At 48.6% G+C, this 14,743-nt stretch overlaps 1 protein-coding gene across 1 annotated transcript in view; it reads left to right on the top strand.

The window, feature by feature from the left end:
* Positions 1–14,743, top strand: part of LOC147706789 (exportin-5-like) — a 1,247,062-nt gene that overhangs the window by 127,204 nt on the left and 1,105,115 nt on the right. The window contains exon 5 of the mRNA XM_086925922.1: positions 7,298–7,477. Coding sequence (XP_086782048.1) covers positions 7,298–7,477 — 180 coding nt within the window. The remainder of the gene's footprint in view (positions 1–7,297; positions 7,478–14,743) is intronic.

Here is a 14,743-nt window from a genome sequence, read left to right as displayed (position 1 = left end):
ATCAGGGGTGCGCCATCTGCGCAGACCTAAGCGTTGCAGCTGCCCACTACTTGCTGGGAACAAGAACAGGGCCTAAACGCTGCAGCTGGCACGAAGTGCTGCACAGCTGTGGAAGGACTGGCACCTCTGTGCCACTTTTGTCCCTCTCAGGGACTCTCATTCAAAGATTGTGCCTAAACGGTGCAGCTGCCCTCTACTTGCTGGGCAGCTGTGAAAGTCACAAATGCGACATGGGCTCTCACTGGCCCTTGGGACAAACTGTGCCAAATGCTGGAGCCCTCTGGCTCTGGAAATACATAATGTGCACCTTGGAGCCCTCTAGGCTCTGAAAACAACTGTGCCCAGCGTTGGAGCTATCTGGCTCTGCAAATGAGTAGGTCCCCTCAGACACTGGGGACAGGACCTCCCCCATAACCCGGCTCCCCAGTCACTTCGGGAAATCCGGTGGGAGGTCATGGCTATCTCGTAGGCCTTGAACCATTGCTGGATATAGTAATTCCTATAATAGTCTCGGACGACATCCTTGGGGATGTGGACTTTAGGGTCTGCAGGGCCAGGAGTGTTCGGGCGCTCGGGCACCCCGAGGTTTTTATTTTGTTTCCGCAGCTCTATTTCTGCTAGGTTGCGCTCATGTTCGTAGGCCAGTTTTTTCTCTTCTAACTCTCTCTGTTTTTGCTTTTCTTCCCGCTCCTCTCGGAGCCGCAAGTGTTCCAATGTTATCTTTTGTTCCGCCAATTTCAGTTCTCCGTCCAACCGAAGTCGTGCCAACTCTAATTCATGGAGTCTGCTTTTCTCTCGTTCTCGGATCTCCTCCGGGGAGAGACCCGATCTCCTTCCTTCTGCCGGAGTGGTGCTTGTTTCTGGCGTCTCGATGTTTTGGTTTTGGGGTACGGTCGTACCCGTCTCCGCCCAAGATTCTAGGGCTTTTTTGAAGTCGTCTTTTGTGCTCAGTCCTGTGGTAGCAATGCCTAGTTCTATGCAGAACTGCTTTAGTTCCTTGTGGTTATACTCTTCTAATTTCTCCATCTGGAATTTTTCCGTGGACCCGCTCTCTTTGGTTGTCATTGTGGTTGAGCCGTGGGGTGAGTCACTCTCTGTACGATTACGCGTTGGTTCGGATCGCGCCGCTGGCCACCAATGTTAGACGGGGACATGGAGGGTCGGCCGAGGACAGGGGGAGAGGCCTCCGGTGAGGGCCGTCTCCAGCGATCGTACAGACAAGTAACTTCCCCCCCCACAGATGGACACCACACAAGGATGAGGTCAACACTCTTTATATACGATTCTTAAAGCAGAGGTATCAACGGTACAGTGAGGTCGGGACACGAAGGTCCTCTCAATTCTAGTCTTTGAGGGGGAAAGGGTAGCGGGACAGTCTTGGTACCGGTCTGGTACGGGGTGGCAAGATGGGTAGCTCACAATCCTCGAGCTCGGAGATCGGGAAGGTTGGGCCGCGGCAGCGCCGGCCGGCTAGGATGACAAGTCTCACTTGAGAAGGGCCGCGGCAGCGCCGGCAGGCAGGAGCGATGGTTCACAAGGATTGGCCGCGGCAGCGCCAGCAGGTCCCGACGATGGTTCACAAGGATGGGCCGCGGCAGCGCCAGCAGGTCCCGACGATGGTTCACAAGGATGGGCCGCGGCAGCGCCAGCAGGTCCTGTTGAAGGTGTAGGTTGCAGAGGGCCGCGGCAGCGCCAGCAGGCAGGATCGATGATTCACAAGGCAGGGCTGCGGCAGCGCCAGCAGTCCGTCAGGGATGAGTTCTTCAAGGTGTCTCTCGACTCCAGGATACAACTGCCTTCCTGCTCTGGAGCTGCCCCAGTTATAGGTCTGGCCTCCTTTGATGTCCGGACCCTCGCGCTTGGAGGTCGGGAGGTCCGGGATGAGGGAGTCCAGACACCCAGCAGGGGGGTGGAGCCAGCGCCCGGGGAGGCTGGGGCGATCGGCACCTGGCGGGGGAGAGCCATTGACACTCCCATTGACCTGCCAAGTGGTCTCTTCACCTCCTGGGTGGAGGGTGGTGCCTCGATGTCGGGGCCTGGCAAGGCCCTGGGTTGGGGTCGAGCTGAGGCCACGCGGCCTCGTGGTGCAGTGTCCAAGATGGCGGCGGAGCCTGGGCATTGCTGCTGAAGGTGGCCCGGGCCGGCCGATGTCGTGGTGTTCGGGAGCAGGCGTCCCGTTGGGGACGGGTTGCAGGTTGCTTCGGCGGGTCGTCGGGGTGGTTCTTCTGGTGACACTGGGAGAGCCGGTGTTCGGGTCTTCCTATGCGGGGAGGGAGCGGCCCGTGCACGAGGCCTGTCCAACACCCGCCCTCAAGGAAAAAAAATTGGCAGTGCATCAAGCAGAGTGAGCTTGGAGGCGCGCTTACTGCCCTCTCTCCAAACTACGCTACACTTCCATCCTCAATTAATATAAAAGGGATATTCTCCTCGCCAAGACATCCTATTTCTCAGGGAGAATTCTCGCTGCAGAGAACCAGCCCAAAAAAATATTCGCCACAGTTCGCGAGTTGGCCTCTTCTGACAGGGCCTCCCCCAAAATTCCCCCTTCCCAACCCCTGTGCAACTCTCTTAATGACTTTTTTTATTGAGAAAGTTGCACTCATCAAGGCCAAGATCCCGCTGCCTTCCGACCCCGGCACTCTACCGAGAAGGTTGTCATCTCCGTGATGGACGAGCTTAGAGAGGGGTTAGACACTAACACCCCCCAGGCCCTCGTCCTTCTAGGTCTCTCCGCCGCCTTTGACACGGTTGATCATTCCATCCTTCTCACCCGTGTCAAGGCGGCGGGCATCGGGGGCCCAGCCATGACCTGGATCAACTCCATTTTAAAGGATCGTACCCAGGCCGTTCACCTCACTGAATTCTCGGCCCCCCCTCATCCGGTCCAGTGCGGTGTTCCTCAGGGCTCTTCTCTTTCTCCCTTATTATTTAATCTTTACATCTTTCCACTCATCCTTGCACTACAGCAAATGGAGGTCACCGTGTACAACTATGCCGATGACCTCCAACTTATCTTTCATCTCTCACACTCCCCTGTTAGTATTCACAACTTTCAATCTGTCATGCTGTTCATTAGTGATTGGATGAACTGCAACCATCTTAAATTAAATCCGGACAAGACTGAACTTGTCGTCCCTGGTAACACTCCCAGTCCCTGGTCCCCCAACTTCTGGCCTCTCTCCCTGGGCACTCCCCCCTCACCCTCATCCTCAGTCAAAACACTTGGTATTTCACTTAACACCTCACTCCCCATTCCCAGATCAGTTCAGTTGTTTCCTCCTGTTTTTTTGCCCTCCGCACTATAAGGAAAATCTCCCGGTTCTTTTCTCTCACCACTTTAAAACTGATTCTTATGGCAATGGTCCTTTCCCGGCAGGACTACGGGAACATAGTGTATAACGGCACCCCCGCATATGCCCTCCGCCGCCTTCAGCTAGTCCAAAATCAGGCTGCCCGCCTGATCTTTGGGCTGCCCAAATTCCACCATACCACTCCCCTATTTAAATCTCTACACTGGTTGCCAATCAAAGAACGGGCCCTCTTTAAGTTGGGCTGCACCACCTTCCAGGCCATTGCGGGGACTGCCCCAGCGTTCATTTCATCCGCCATCCATGTTTATCGTCCCAATAGAGAACTCCACTCCTCTGCTAAATTCCTTCTTTCTGTACCCCGATTTAAAAAAAAAAAAGCAGATCAGGGGGTCTGAAATTTGCTGTCCTAGCCCCTACCTTTTGGAATTCCCTCCCCCTCCACATTAGATCGGTTCCCTCCTACCTTGAATTCCGCAGGTCCCTTAAGACTTTTCTTTTTTCACATGCCTTCCCACCCCAGTAATTCCTCCATTCCAGCCTTTGGGTTAAGCATCCTCTAGCGCCATGAAACCGCTGGGTATAAGTGCGCTATATAAATTCCTGTAAATTCAAATTCAAACACAAAATTGCAGTTTTCTCTGTAGCTAGGCTGGTGGTTCCATTGGGTAACCTGGAGTTTCACTAACCACTGCACTAAGTGCTACCTTCTATTTAAGACTGTTGCAGGGATTCTGCTCATGCACAGACCTATGCACAGGAAACCAGGACCTCAGTGAATAGTGGTGTACCAAAAAACTCACCTCAGTACCCAGATCCCCTATCAGCATCCGTGTCTCATTAGCTCTCTGTACTACAGCGAAGCTACCAATGATTAGACAACTCAGAACAAGCTATTAGGGTACTCTCAGGAATAGTGCGAATCAAAAACACAAATTTGTTTTTAATCTCATACCAGCCCACAACCCGAGTAATCAGAGACACAGAAAAGTTTAAAGTCTTTATTTTTAACTACGTGCTCTAAGATGCAGTATTTTGGCTAACATAAGCAGGCATATGATTAGAAATAAAACGATCAGCATTGTTACAATTCCATGAAACACAAAGGGAGAAATCATGTTACAATGATAATGGAAACAGGTCCTATAGTACCTTGTGAACCACCCTCCCCTGCTAGGAACTAGGTTTTATAATAATAGGTCTCTTAGGCTTAAATGGGGAACCCCATACCTCCAATATCAGCAGAGGTGAATCACATCTCCGGATCAGCAAAGCTCTGTCACTGGAAAGGTTCTTACTCCAGATGCTCGAATCATGCATGCAGTGCAATATTAAAGGCACTAGAATTTCAGTTGGTTGTAGCTGTGTGCGTGTTGTGTCTAGAGTGTGGGCCGATCAACCTGAAGCACAGCATACATTGTTTTTGTGACCGTGAAAACATTGCACAAAGTGTACAGACTAAGGTCACCGTGTCAGTCTAGGGAGGTGAAAAACCGCATTCCCATGTTAAGAAAATCAAGCAGTTTAACTTACAACAGATACATGTTGTGTTGTGTGCAGGACCTGCAGAGTGGCAAAATGGCTTTTAAACTCCTAATAGGCTTATGCTAACATAGCAGTTTGTGCAAGCAGGACCAACATAGATATTATTCCAAGGTTTCAAATTAATCATTACATTAAACCTGACTCCTTGCTGAGATTTGATTTTCGGTAACATAATAGAAAGGTGACTTTAGAAAGTCACCTCTTTGCCCAAACCTCTGGTAGCCTTTCCGGTCTATCTGCATCAAAGGTACCTGATGCACCATGCTGCCCCACTGCAAGGAAGTGTGAAGCGCTCCCAAGAATAGGGAACAAAGAGAATTGCTAAAGGGATGAGGTGACCTCCAGCAAGCAGACTACGGGGTGGTGACCAAAGATGGCCAAGCTTCAAGGAGGCAACTGGCACAGTAAAGCAATCTGGCGATCACACCTTTGCCTATTCAAAGGAGCGGGCCGGCAGACAGGCTGGCATCTCCTCCAGAGAGGGAAACCTGTTGCAAAACCGGTTTTCCAGGAGGAGTGGCTCACTATGCTGTGTACACTCCAGTGGTGTGCCCAGGAATATTTACAAGTGAAGGCTTGCAACAGCTTTGATTATGGTAGAGGGGCGAATCCTGTGATTGTTTGGTGGCCAAGCCCCCAAGGAATTGATGTATAGTGAGAAGCGTTGCCTCGTGGGAACAATTGCCTCATCTGCTGGTGAATTGGTCTTCCCTGCTGAAGGACTGCCCTGCTGCTCACTGGACTTAGCAAAGGTGACACTGCATCAAAGACTGGACTGCATCGGCTGTAACTAATGCACACGTTAAGAGGATTTTGCTTGCTGTGCACACTCGTGGAAAAGATCTCCACGTGTCCCAGAACTGAAGAAGTGACTGCAAGGGCTAGTTGACTAACCTCCTGTTAAGCTTCAGGAGCACCAAAAGTTAGGGAAACCTGCACCGCTCGACATCCCAGCTGTCCTGAAACACCTGACTACTGTTGGATGCCGAGGTGCCTCCTAGACAACCAATTTCTAACCTTCCTAAAGTGTCCCTAAGCCCATGGAGCACGAAATCTAAGTTGACACTTGTCCCCAGAAGGAAAAGATTTGTTTATCTGTGAGCAGCTACAGAGACTGCTGTAACTGGGAGACTATTGACCAGTGGAGACTAGACCTTCCCTTGACTCCCTTGCTGCATCATGGTATATTGAGTCCTGAGTCCAGTGACGACAACTGACGCTTCTGGAACCCAGGGTGGCCCCAGAAACACTCACCACATCTCTTCACCAACTTCAGCATCCTGTATCCCCAGCATCAGGACCAATTCTTTGCTAGACAGCGGTAAATGAAAAAAATGCACTCCGAATACGTAGACTACTGGACTTGTTAGATAAGTCTCCCCAGATCTAAGTGGTCCCTGTGACTGGCCTCCACCCAATGCGGCCCATCCAAGTGAAGTAACCGTAGTAGCCAGGTGGCTAAATTGTGGTAAACACCTTACAGTGGTTTATTGTGTGTTCTATGAGTGAACCACATTGATTTACTTACCTTTGAAAATTCATACCTCCAATTTCACTCAATAGATCTGTGTTGTATTGGTGTCTATTGTAAGATAAAAATACATTCTATTTTATAAATTGTAGTCGCATATTTACTGTGTTTTCTTACCTTTTTAACTGCCTTGGTACGTCTGAATGCTTTAGGCTTGGTTGTTTGATTAAGCCTGATGTCTCAGTGCCACAGCTAACCAGGACTGAGTTAAGGGTTTTATTTAAGAAACCTGTGTTGTCCTATAAAGATTGTGACATTATTACATGGTGAGGTCTCACAACCAAACCACTTAATACACTTTCCTACAACTGTGGTAGCTAGATCAAAATGTAACAAACGTGTTTATGGCAGAACATAACAAGAATCATTTTGTTTCTTCTCAGATGTTTGTGCAAGTGCATAGTTTTAGTTTTGGCTATTTTTACTTAGTTATGTAATATGAAGTTCATTAGCCATAGCTATCTTTTACTACTAATGGCTAGTATAACTCTGGCAGACCGTGTGACTTTGTGAGAGCAGATATACTGGTTTGTTGACCAATTTCTGAAGCAGTGGGAAAGGGGTATCTAACCTATCCAGGTAAATATACTAAGAGTAGCAAATGCTTGAAATGGATAAAGCACAACCTTGTATCAGGCCGTACTGAGGAGGTAAGTGCTTACAATGCCATCCATTTTTTAACCTGATTTCTTGTTCCAAAATACTTTTGGCAACAGACTTGATCTTGTTGGTTGGAGCCGGAACCGGTAATTCAGGCCGATCTAACTTGTTTATTAGCTTTCTTAAGTCACCATCCGCTTTTGCTATGGAAAGGTGATGGCTTGTGAATGAATGCCTTCGGTAACTCTTTTTAACTTTTTGTTTTGCTTGACTCTTTAACTTTTTTGTTTTTCTTTAAATTTTTACCTTTTAGGAGACCCAGATGGAAATGGTCATGATAATCCTGCAGAGGCTATCTGAGGACTTGGTGACTATTCAGACACTCCCCTCGGAGCTTATGTACCTCAAGAATACACTAATTAAGGACTCCAAGAAAATCTTCTGTTTCATTAAAGAGGCACTTCAGGATATTGTTAAGAAATACAGATGTCTTGTAAGTAATCATTTCATTTCATAAATCTTTATTTCGGTAATTTTATCACCATAAAAGATGCACAAGATACAATTCCTAATTATTAAAAAGATAAAACATTTAAAAACATCACAATCCATCCGGATGCATACAAATTTTACAATATACAAAATTTCGAGTTTTATGGTACAGTCAGAGAGTAATCAGTGACGAGCCTTAAGGCAGTGTATCCTCAGGGACCACATTGCACCTAAATATTTGGCCACAGCAAAGACAATGTGATCAGTCATGTCTGTTTTCAGTACTGTGAACGCGGCCAAGCACTCCGCAAACCCCAGGCTCCTACATAAGGGCAAAATCTATTTCTTGCGGGGAGCTTTATAGCCGGGCAAAAAAAATCATGTGGAGCTCTGATTCATTGGCCACTCTACAAGCCGGGCATAGACTGATTGTTGAATCACTCCACTTACTAGTTAGAGCTCGTAGTGGAAGGGTCCCATGCCTCCATTACAAGTAGAGTTTTCTGAGTAGAACGGGATACATTTTTTCCAGGGCTGGTTCAAAACTGTATTAGTCCTTAATACATAAAAATGATTCCGTAAGTGTCCCCAGAGTTGCCTGACGACAGAGTGCCGCTAGTTTACTGTCGCGGTAGACCTTTGCCAGCCTTTTTCTGGAAATTAATGGGCATGCGGTCGAGGGATCAGACCAGAGTGTCGATAGGCCTAGGCCCTCTAGCTCAGTTTTGATGAATTTTAGCCATTTAATTTTCCCAGCATTAGGCATGGCTAGGACCTCTTGTAGACTCTTCCTATAGCTGATCAGTTCCGGGACTGTCCACAGCCTCCGCCAATAGACCAAGGGACGCAGTGCCAGTTCTTCGCTTAGAGGTCGCAGCCCTAGATCTAGCCTTAGTGGGACAAGGGGCGTACTGGGCGGAAGTCGGGCCACCTGCCTAATGAACTTGTTCTCCTCTCTCACCAGGTCTGGGGAAGCTACGTGACCCCATAACTCACAGCCATACATAGCGGCCCCCCTTGCCTTTGCCTTATAAATCTGGAGTGGTTGGCCGACAGGTTTGATAGATGACCTGTTATTTCCTATTAGCCTCAGAACCCCTCCCGAGTACTGGGTCAATTTAAGTAGTGCTTTCTGTTGGTGTGTATACCAAGTCATTTTCTCATTTAACATGACCCCAAGATACTCAAAGGTGTGTACCCTTTCAAGTCTGCTCTGGCCAATGGTAGGGGTAAATCGTAATTTAGGTGGGGAATTAAAGACCATAAATTTGGTCTTTAAGGTATTGATTTCTAAGCCGTGTTCCCCACAAAAATCCACAAAACCATTTAGGACACGCTGTATCCCCATTGGGGACTTTGAGAGCAGCAGGGTGTCGTCGGCGAACATAATCGCTGGCACCCTGCTGCCTGCCAGCTTGGGAGCGTCTAAGTTGGCAACCCCATTGAGGTGGGCGATTACCCCGTTGACGTAGAGGCAAAACAGGGTCGGTGCAAGCACACAACCCTGCCTTACCCCCCTATCAACGGGGAATCGATTTGACAACGCCCCATCCTTACCGCACCTCACCTGAGCAAAGTTCGCAGTATGGAGACAAATGATCATCTCCAACAAGCCCCTCGGGACCCCCAGTTTGGCCAGCACCTCCCAGAGTTTTCTGCGGGGGGACCAGGTCGAAGGCCGCCCTCAGGTCCACGAATACAGTGTAGAGGCTGCCACCCTCCAGCTGTACCGTTTCCAAAAGATGAGGGCGAGCCGGAAGACCTGGTCTGTGGTGGAGATCTTCCTTCTGAATCCCGCCTGGAGTGGACTCGGAATATCATGATCCATCATCCATTCCGACAGGCGATCCAGAAGTAGCCTGGTGAAGAGTTTCTGGGAAACATCTATCAGGCTTATTGGCCTATAGTTGGCTGGGAGCAGAGGCGAACCCTTCTTAAATATAGGTACTAGCTCTGCCCCCAGCCAAGTTGGGGGGATCATCATGCCGTTCAGGATTGCATTGAACAGCACCCTCAAGCAAGGGGCCCAAGTCTTAACTTCGTGCCTATAAAGATCACCTGGAAGCTTATCCAGGCCTGGCGCCTTTTCAGCAGCCAGGCCCAAAATTGCTGTGTTTAGCTCTCCCAGGGTAAACCCATCCATCTGGGGTAGGCTTTCAGGGGTTCGGTCCATTACAGGTTCAGGTGAGTTCCCTAATTGGCTCTGGTCGGGCGCACTATACAAGGATTTAAAGTGGTCCTCCCACACAGTGGCAGAAATATTTGCATTTACTGCCACTATTGGTACAGCTGAACCGTGCTTGACGATCTGCCAGAATTTACGGGCATCATGGACTGCTAGGGCAGCCGTCATTTCCGACCAGTTGTCCTGGTCCCATTCTATTTTGGCATTACAGATGGTAGACTTATAGGCCATCCGTTTAACCCTGATCTTACTAGGAGTTTCCCGTATTTTAAGAGACTCCAAGAGGGCAGCCTTTGCCCTTCTGCAAGCGGCATTGAACCAAGAGGCTCTTCTCCCCTTGGCCTTTTTCGTCCTGGCCTCCGGGTTCAATACTTCTGCTAGATTGGTACAGAGCTCGGAATGAATATCCCCAAGCGCACTGAACTTATCGGGAGTGTGTGACTGAGGGAAAAGATCCCTAACCTTTTCAACGGCAGGGACCACTGCCTCATATAGCCTCTGAATATTTTGTGGGTTCTGCACTAACGTTGGCCATCTAATTCCCTCGAATTGAATACGGCAGCACCGCCCTCTGCGGACTCCCCCTAACCACAACCGCACCACTAAGAGCTTCTCTAAACACTGCAGCGAGACTCATCACTGGTTCAAAAAAGCACTCACATATCACCCCTGACTTGAAATCCCTGAATTGGCTGCCTTTTGAAGCCAGAATACATCTGAAAATCGCCTGCATGACACACAAGGCGGTACACCTAAACTCACCCGGCTACCTCGCTCAGAAACGGACAATTTCTGGCGGAGCTAGAAACAGTAGAGGCACAAACAATCTTCTGCTGAAACCTCGAAGATTCTGGAAGGAAAAAACATATAAGCGCTCCTTCTCAGGAATGGCGCCTAGGATCTGGAACTCACTCCCTCCCGAAACCAGGCTTATCACTTCTACTACACTCTTCAAAAAAGAAGTAAAAGCTATCCTCATGGCTAAATACACTTGAACTATTATCTCGAACTCTGTTTATACTCTGCACTGATTTGTACTACATGTTTGACCCCTTCGGTTATTTGTATGAGTTGTCCTATTGCTCCCATGATTGGCTTTGCAGCCACCAATTTATACTGTTTGATCTATTGATGTATCTGTATAACTATGCTCCATCATGTACCTCTCTATGTAAAGCGCTCTGATATCTGCGAAGATCTTGTCCGCGCTATATAAAACTTTCAAAATAAATTCTGCGTCTGTTGCTGGTTGCAACTAGACCCTCCGGGAATGCTGAATTTTTATCTGTGTTTGCTATTGGGATACCCTGGACAACAAATCTCAGTGACCATGCATTATGGCCACTGTCGGTCCTACTGAGTATTGTAAAGTCCCTCACTTTAGCCCAATCCTTTATCGGCACCAGGATATAATCTATCCGTGATTCGTGCCCTGGTCTGTTAAAGGTGGGCTGGGGTGGGATGTCTCCCTTAACCCGCCCATTGCAAGCCCTCAACGAGTGGGATAAGGTAAAAGATAGTATTTGGGTGGCTAGAGGTGACCATGATTTTACTGGTGGGCCCGGCAAGGTGGGTATCTCCCAGAGATCATCCTCTTCATTGGTTACCCCTTCCAGATAATCCAGGAGGGGCTCATACTGAATGTTAAAGTCCGCCCCAATTACGAGGGATGGACAGAGGATAGTGCAATCGATAAATGCAGATAAGTCCTCAATAGTTCCCGAAGTGCCCGTAATGCCAACTGGTCTGGAGTATACATTTATTAATGCTACTCTCACACCGGATGCCCACTCTAGGACAACACACTGCAAGTCCGGTGAGTTGGTTTCGAGGTTTCTTGCCCTGCATCCAAGATGGGAACCTACCCAGATCGACAGATCACCAGACGGTCTGCCCTTCCCACCCCATTTTGCCACAGTCTCAAAGGTTGCATACCCTGTACGGGAGTGTTGTTCTCTAGCCCACGTTTCCTGGAACAGACATATGTCCTATTCCTCAATGAATTCCACCCACTCCGCGGAATCCAATTTATTAGCCAACCCGGCCACATTCCAGGAAAGTATCGAAAGTGTACTCGGTGCCCCCCGCTCCTCGGTAAAATTGAAAGACCGTGGACGCCTACTTATCCTAGACTGGCTGTAGTTAGAAGAGGACAAAACCTCTGGTACCGGTGAGCAGGTTGCGTTGAGCACCTCAAGAAGGGCTTTATCCTTGTTGGTATGACCAGCTAGGCATATGTTGGTGGTACCATCTTCGTCTTTTATATGCTCATTGGGTATGCCCCCCTCGGGATAGTCAACGGTCTGCTCCTCCCTATACTTAATATCGCCCGTGATTTGTTTACGGTCTCCACGGAGATACGTGCTGGTGGTGTGACCAAGCAAGGCGGGGAACAGTGTGAGTATGCCAGTGTGTCAATAATCCTATGTGGTATTAGTGAAACCGAGACAGAACAAGGTGAGGGGTAAGACAGAGAGCTGTGTAAATCTACCAAGGACAGAGTATCAGTTGCCCTATGTTGAAGTCAGTCCACGTCCTCCAGGCATCCAAATCTATTATGGGTGGGAGCCCCATTCCACCCTCCATATGTGCCTTGCCAGTAGTTGGATAACCCACCCTGCATACAGTTTCGTGCCGGCATCGTGTTCCAATTCAAGTTTCCCCCCATTTGAGATTGGAAACGTGGGGGATAGAAATAAGTTAATGGTCTAGTTGCGATAAGTGAATTAGCTCCGTGATTGCTCCATGAATTGATAAAGTGAGCAGTATTGGGATCTTCAAATGAGACGATAACACAATCACCTGAGATAGATTTGTGCGAGGTGCCTATCCAAGGGACCCGTCGCACCATGAGAATTTTACTTCTCAGGTGATTGGGTAATGGTCTATTCACATTGAGCCAATGGATGACCTTATTTTTTAAAGACCCAAAGTCCTCCTGCTGTTGGTATTGAATATCTGGCACCCCCGTGAGGACTACTATGTATGGTCTTACATCTGGGGGAAGGTCGACATAACCCCTATGGTGGTTTTTAAAAGATTTTTGTCTCTGTGTATCGCGGTCTTTAGCCCTCGGGGCAGCCAGTAGTTTCGGAGCTGGTACAGATGGAGCCGGCAACTCGTTTGCGCTTCCCGCTACTCTGTTGTCGTTGGTGGTTACAGGGACCTTGTGCCGGGGTTTTGGAACAGGTTTAATAGCCGGAGGTACTGGTGGAGTGACAACCGCTACATTAGGAATGTTGGTCGCAGCTGGTTGGCTAGTTGGTTTTTTACCATGCATAGTCAGAGTGGCAAGATTTAGAATGCTTTTTTCAGTCTCGAGGAGCTGGGTTTCTATACGGGAAAGTCTGACTTCTAAAGGGGTGAGCAGTTTTTTTAACGTTTCCCACACAATCGTTAAAAATTCTACATCCTTCCCTTCAATCATACAAAGTGGTACCCCACCATTCTCACTTTCAATTACGAGGTTCTCGTATTCCCCCATCGACTTCACTGGACTAGATTCAGGAACTGGGGGGCAACTATTCACCACAGGAAGGAGTAGGTGGGATGGCTGGGCTAGTACCTGAGAGGGTAACTGGGCCTTTGCGACCTTAGCCTTTTTCCTGGAATAGGCAGTAGCGGTGTTGCGCTTTCGTTTTTGGTTGGTGCCCTTTGGGGGTTAGGGGAGATTCTCGGACTCATGGCCTTACATTTGGCAATTGATGATGTTTCCAAGGGGGGCCCGTCTACCCCTACCACCCTGGGCAGTGATGTTGGGGCTTCATGCGGAGACCCAACCTTCTCTACTATGGCTGAAGGAGGCGAAACTGGTGGGTGGTGGATAACTGCCTGTGTTAAATTTGATACTGGACCCATAATGCGGTCCGGTGTTTTAGCAAAAGCAAAGTGACCCAAAGAGGATTTCTTGGCATTGGCCATCTCCTGGGATAGCCTTCTAGCTGCATCAAGTTCAATGGAGACCCTATGCTGCATCTTAGTGATCTCCTTATATATTGCAGTGTTGGTTCTAGTGATAAAGTCATCAAGTGTTCCATTTTTCAACTTCCCCTTAGCTGCCCTGCTTCTGTACTCACGTGTAGACATTGCGCTTAGTCCTCTGCGTGCGCCACTATCAAATGTAATGTCAGCAACAATAGAAGTAAGGCCAGGGAGTATAGCCCGGACCGGACTCTCCCGTACTCGAACGGCCTCAAACGGCCCGCTCTTTGCCCGCTCTTTGCCCGCTCTTTGCCCGCTCTTTGCCCGGTCTGTGCCCCGGTCTTTGCCCGCACCGCGGGATACCAGTGACCGTTATATACTCACTGGCGTGGGGGCGTGTCCTCCGGGGGAAGAGGCACCAGCTGTGGTCCGAGTTGGATGCTGGGCCTCGCAGTCCCCCGGTGATGCGCCTGGTAGTTTTTAATCACTCACCCACTGGGAGCGTGAAGGTACACCGCCGAATGCGGTTATGCTCCCACCAGTGGGCGGACCTCTCCAGACGTGCAAACAGTAGACAGAACCCTCCTGGGCAACAGAAGAAACCTCCGTGAAGGGCAACAGAGTCAGGTGAAAATGAGCGGCATAAGGGAGCAAGTGTCTTAATCCCAGTGTGAAATTATGAACTTTCTTAAGTTATCAAACGATCATAGACTTCCCTGTCCTCGAAGCAATTCGGAAGGGCTGAATGCGAGATCTTCACGTTGTAAGTTGCAGAATAATGCATTTGAAAAGGAGAAAGACAAGCCACAAAGACAGATTGTAGTGCTAAATATAATTGCTTCAGCTATGTTTTTCAGTGAAACAATGTATGTGGGCATACAATGTTTCATAGACATTGCAGTTAATCTTCTATAGAGCATCCTGTTTGTTATGATGTAAATTGTTGATTGAATTTCATAAATGTGCTTGCCACCGCAGTTTTTCAAACCATAAAGTGTACCGCATTCAAAAAAGAGCTTAAACCACCTTTTCAAATTTTTTAATAGCAACAAGCTACTGAATTGGGCTCACTTGTCTCGCTTACAGCATTACCACCCACCAACCTGGAAGTTTACCATTGTGGCACTAACCACATGTTTCTGAGGTGTTTTTGTTGATGGA

This window comes from Lissotriton vulgaris, chromosome 6, assembly GCF_964263255.1.
Source record: "Lissotriton vulgaris chromosome 6, aLisVul1.2, whole genome shotgun sequence".
Taxonomy (NCBI): domain Eukaryota; kingdom Metazoa; phylum Chordata; class Amphibia; order Caudata; family Salamandridae; genus Lissotriton; species Lissotriton vulgaris.
The sequence above is the reverse complement of the archived record's forward strand: the minus strand, read 5'-3'. Positions and strand labels throughout refer to the sequence as shown.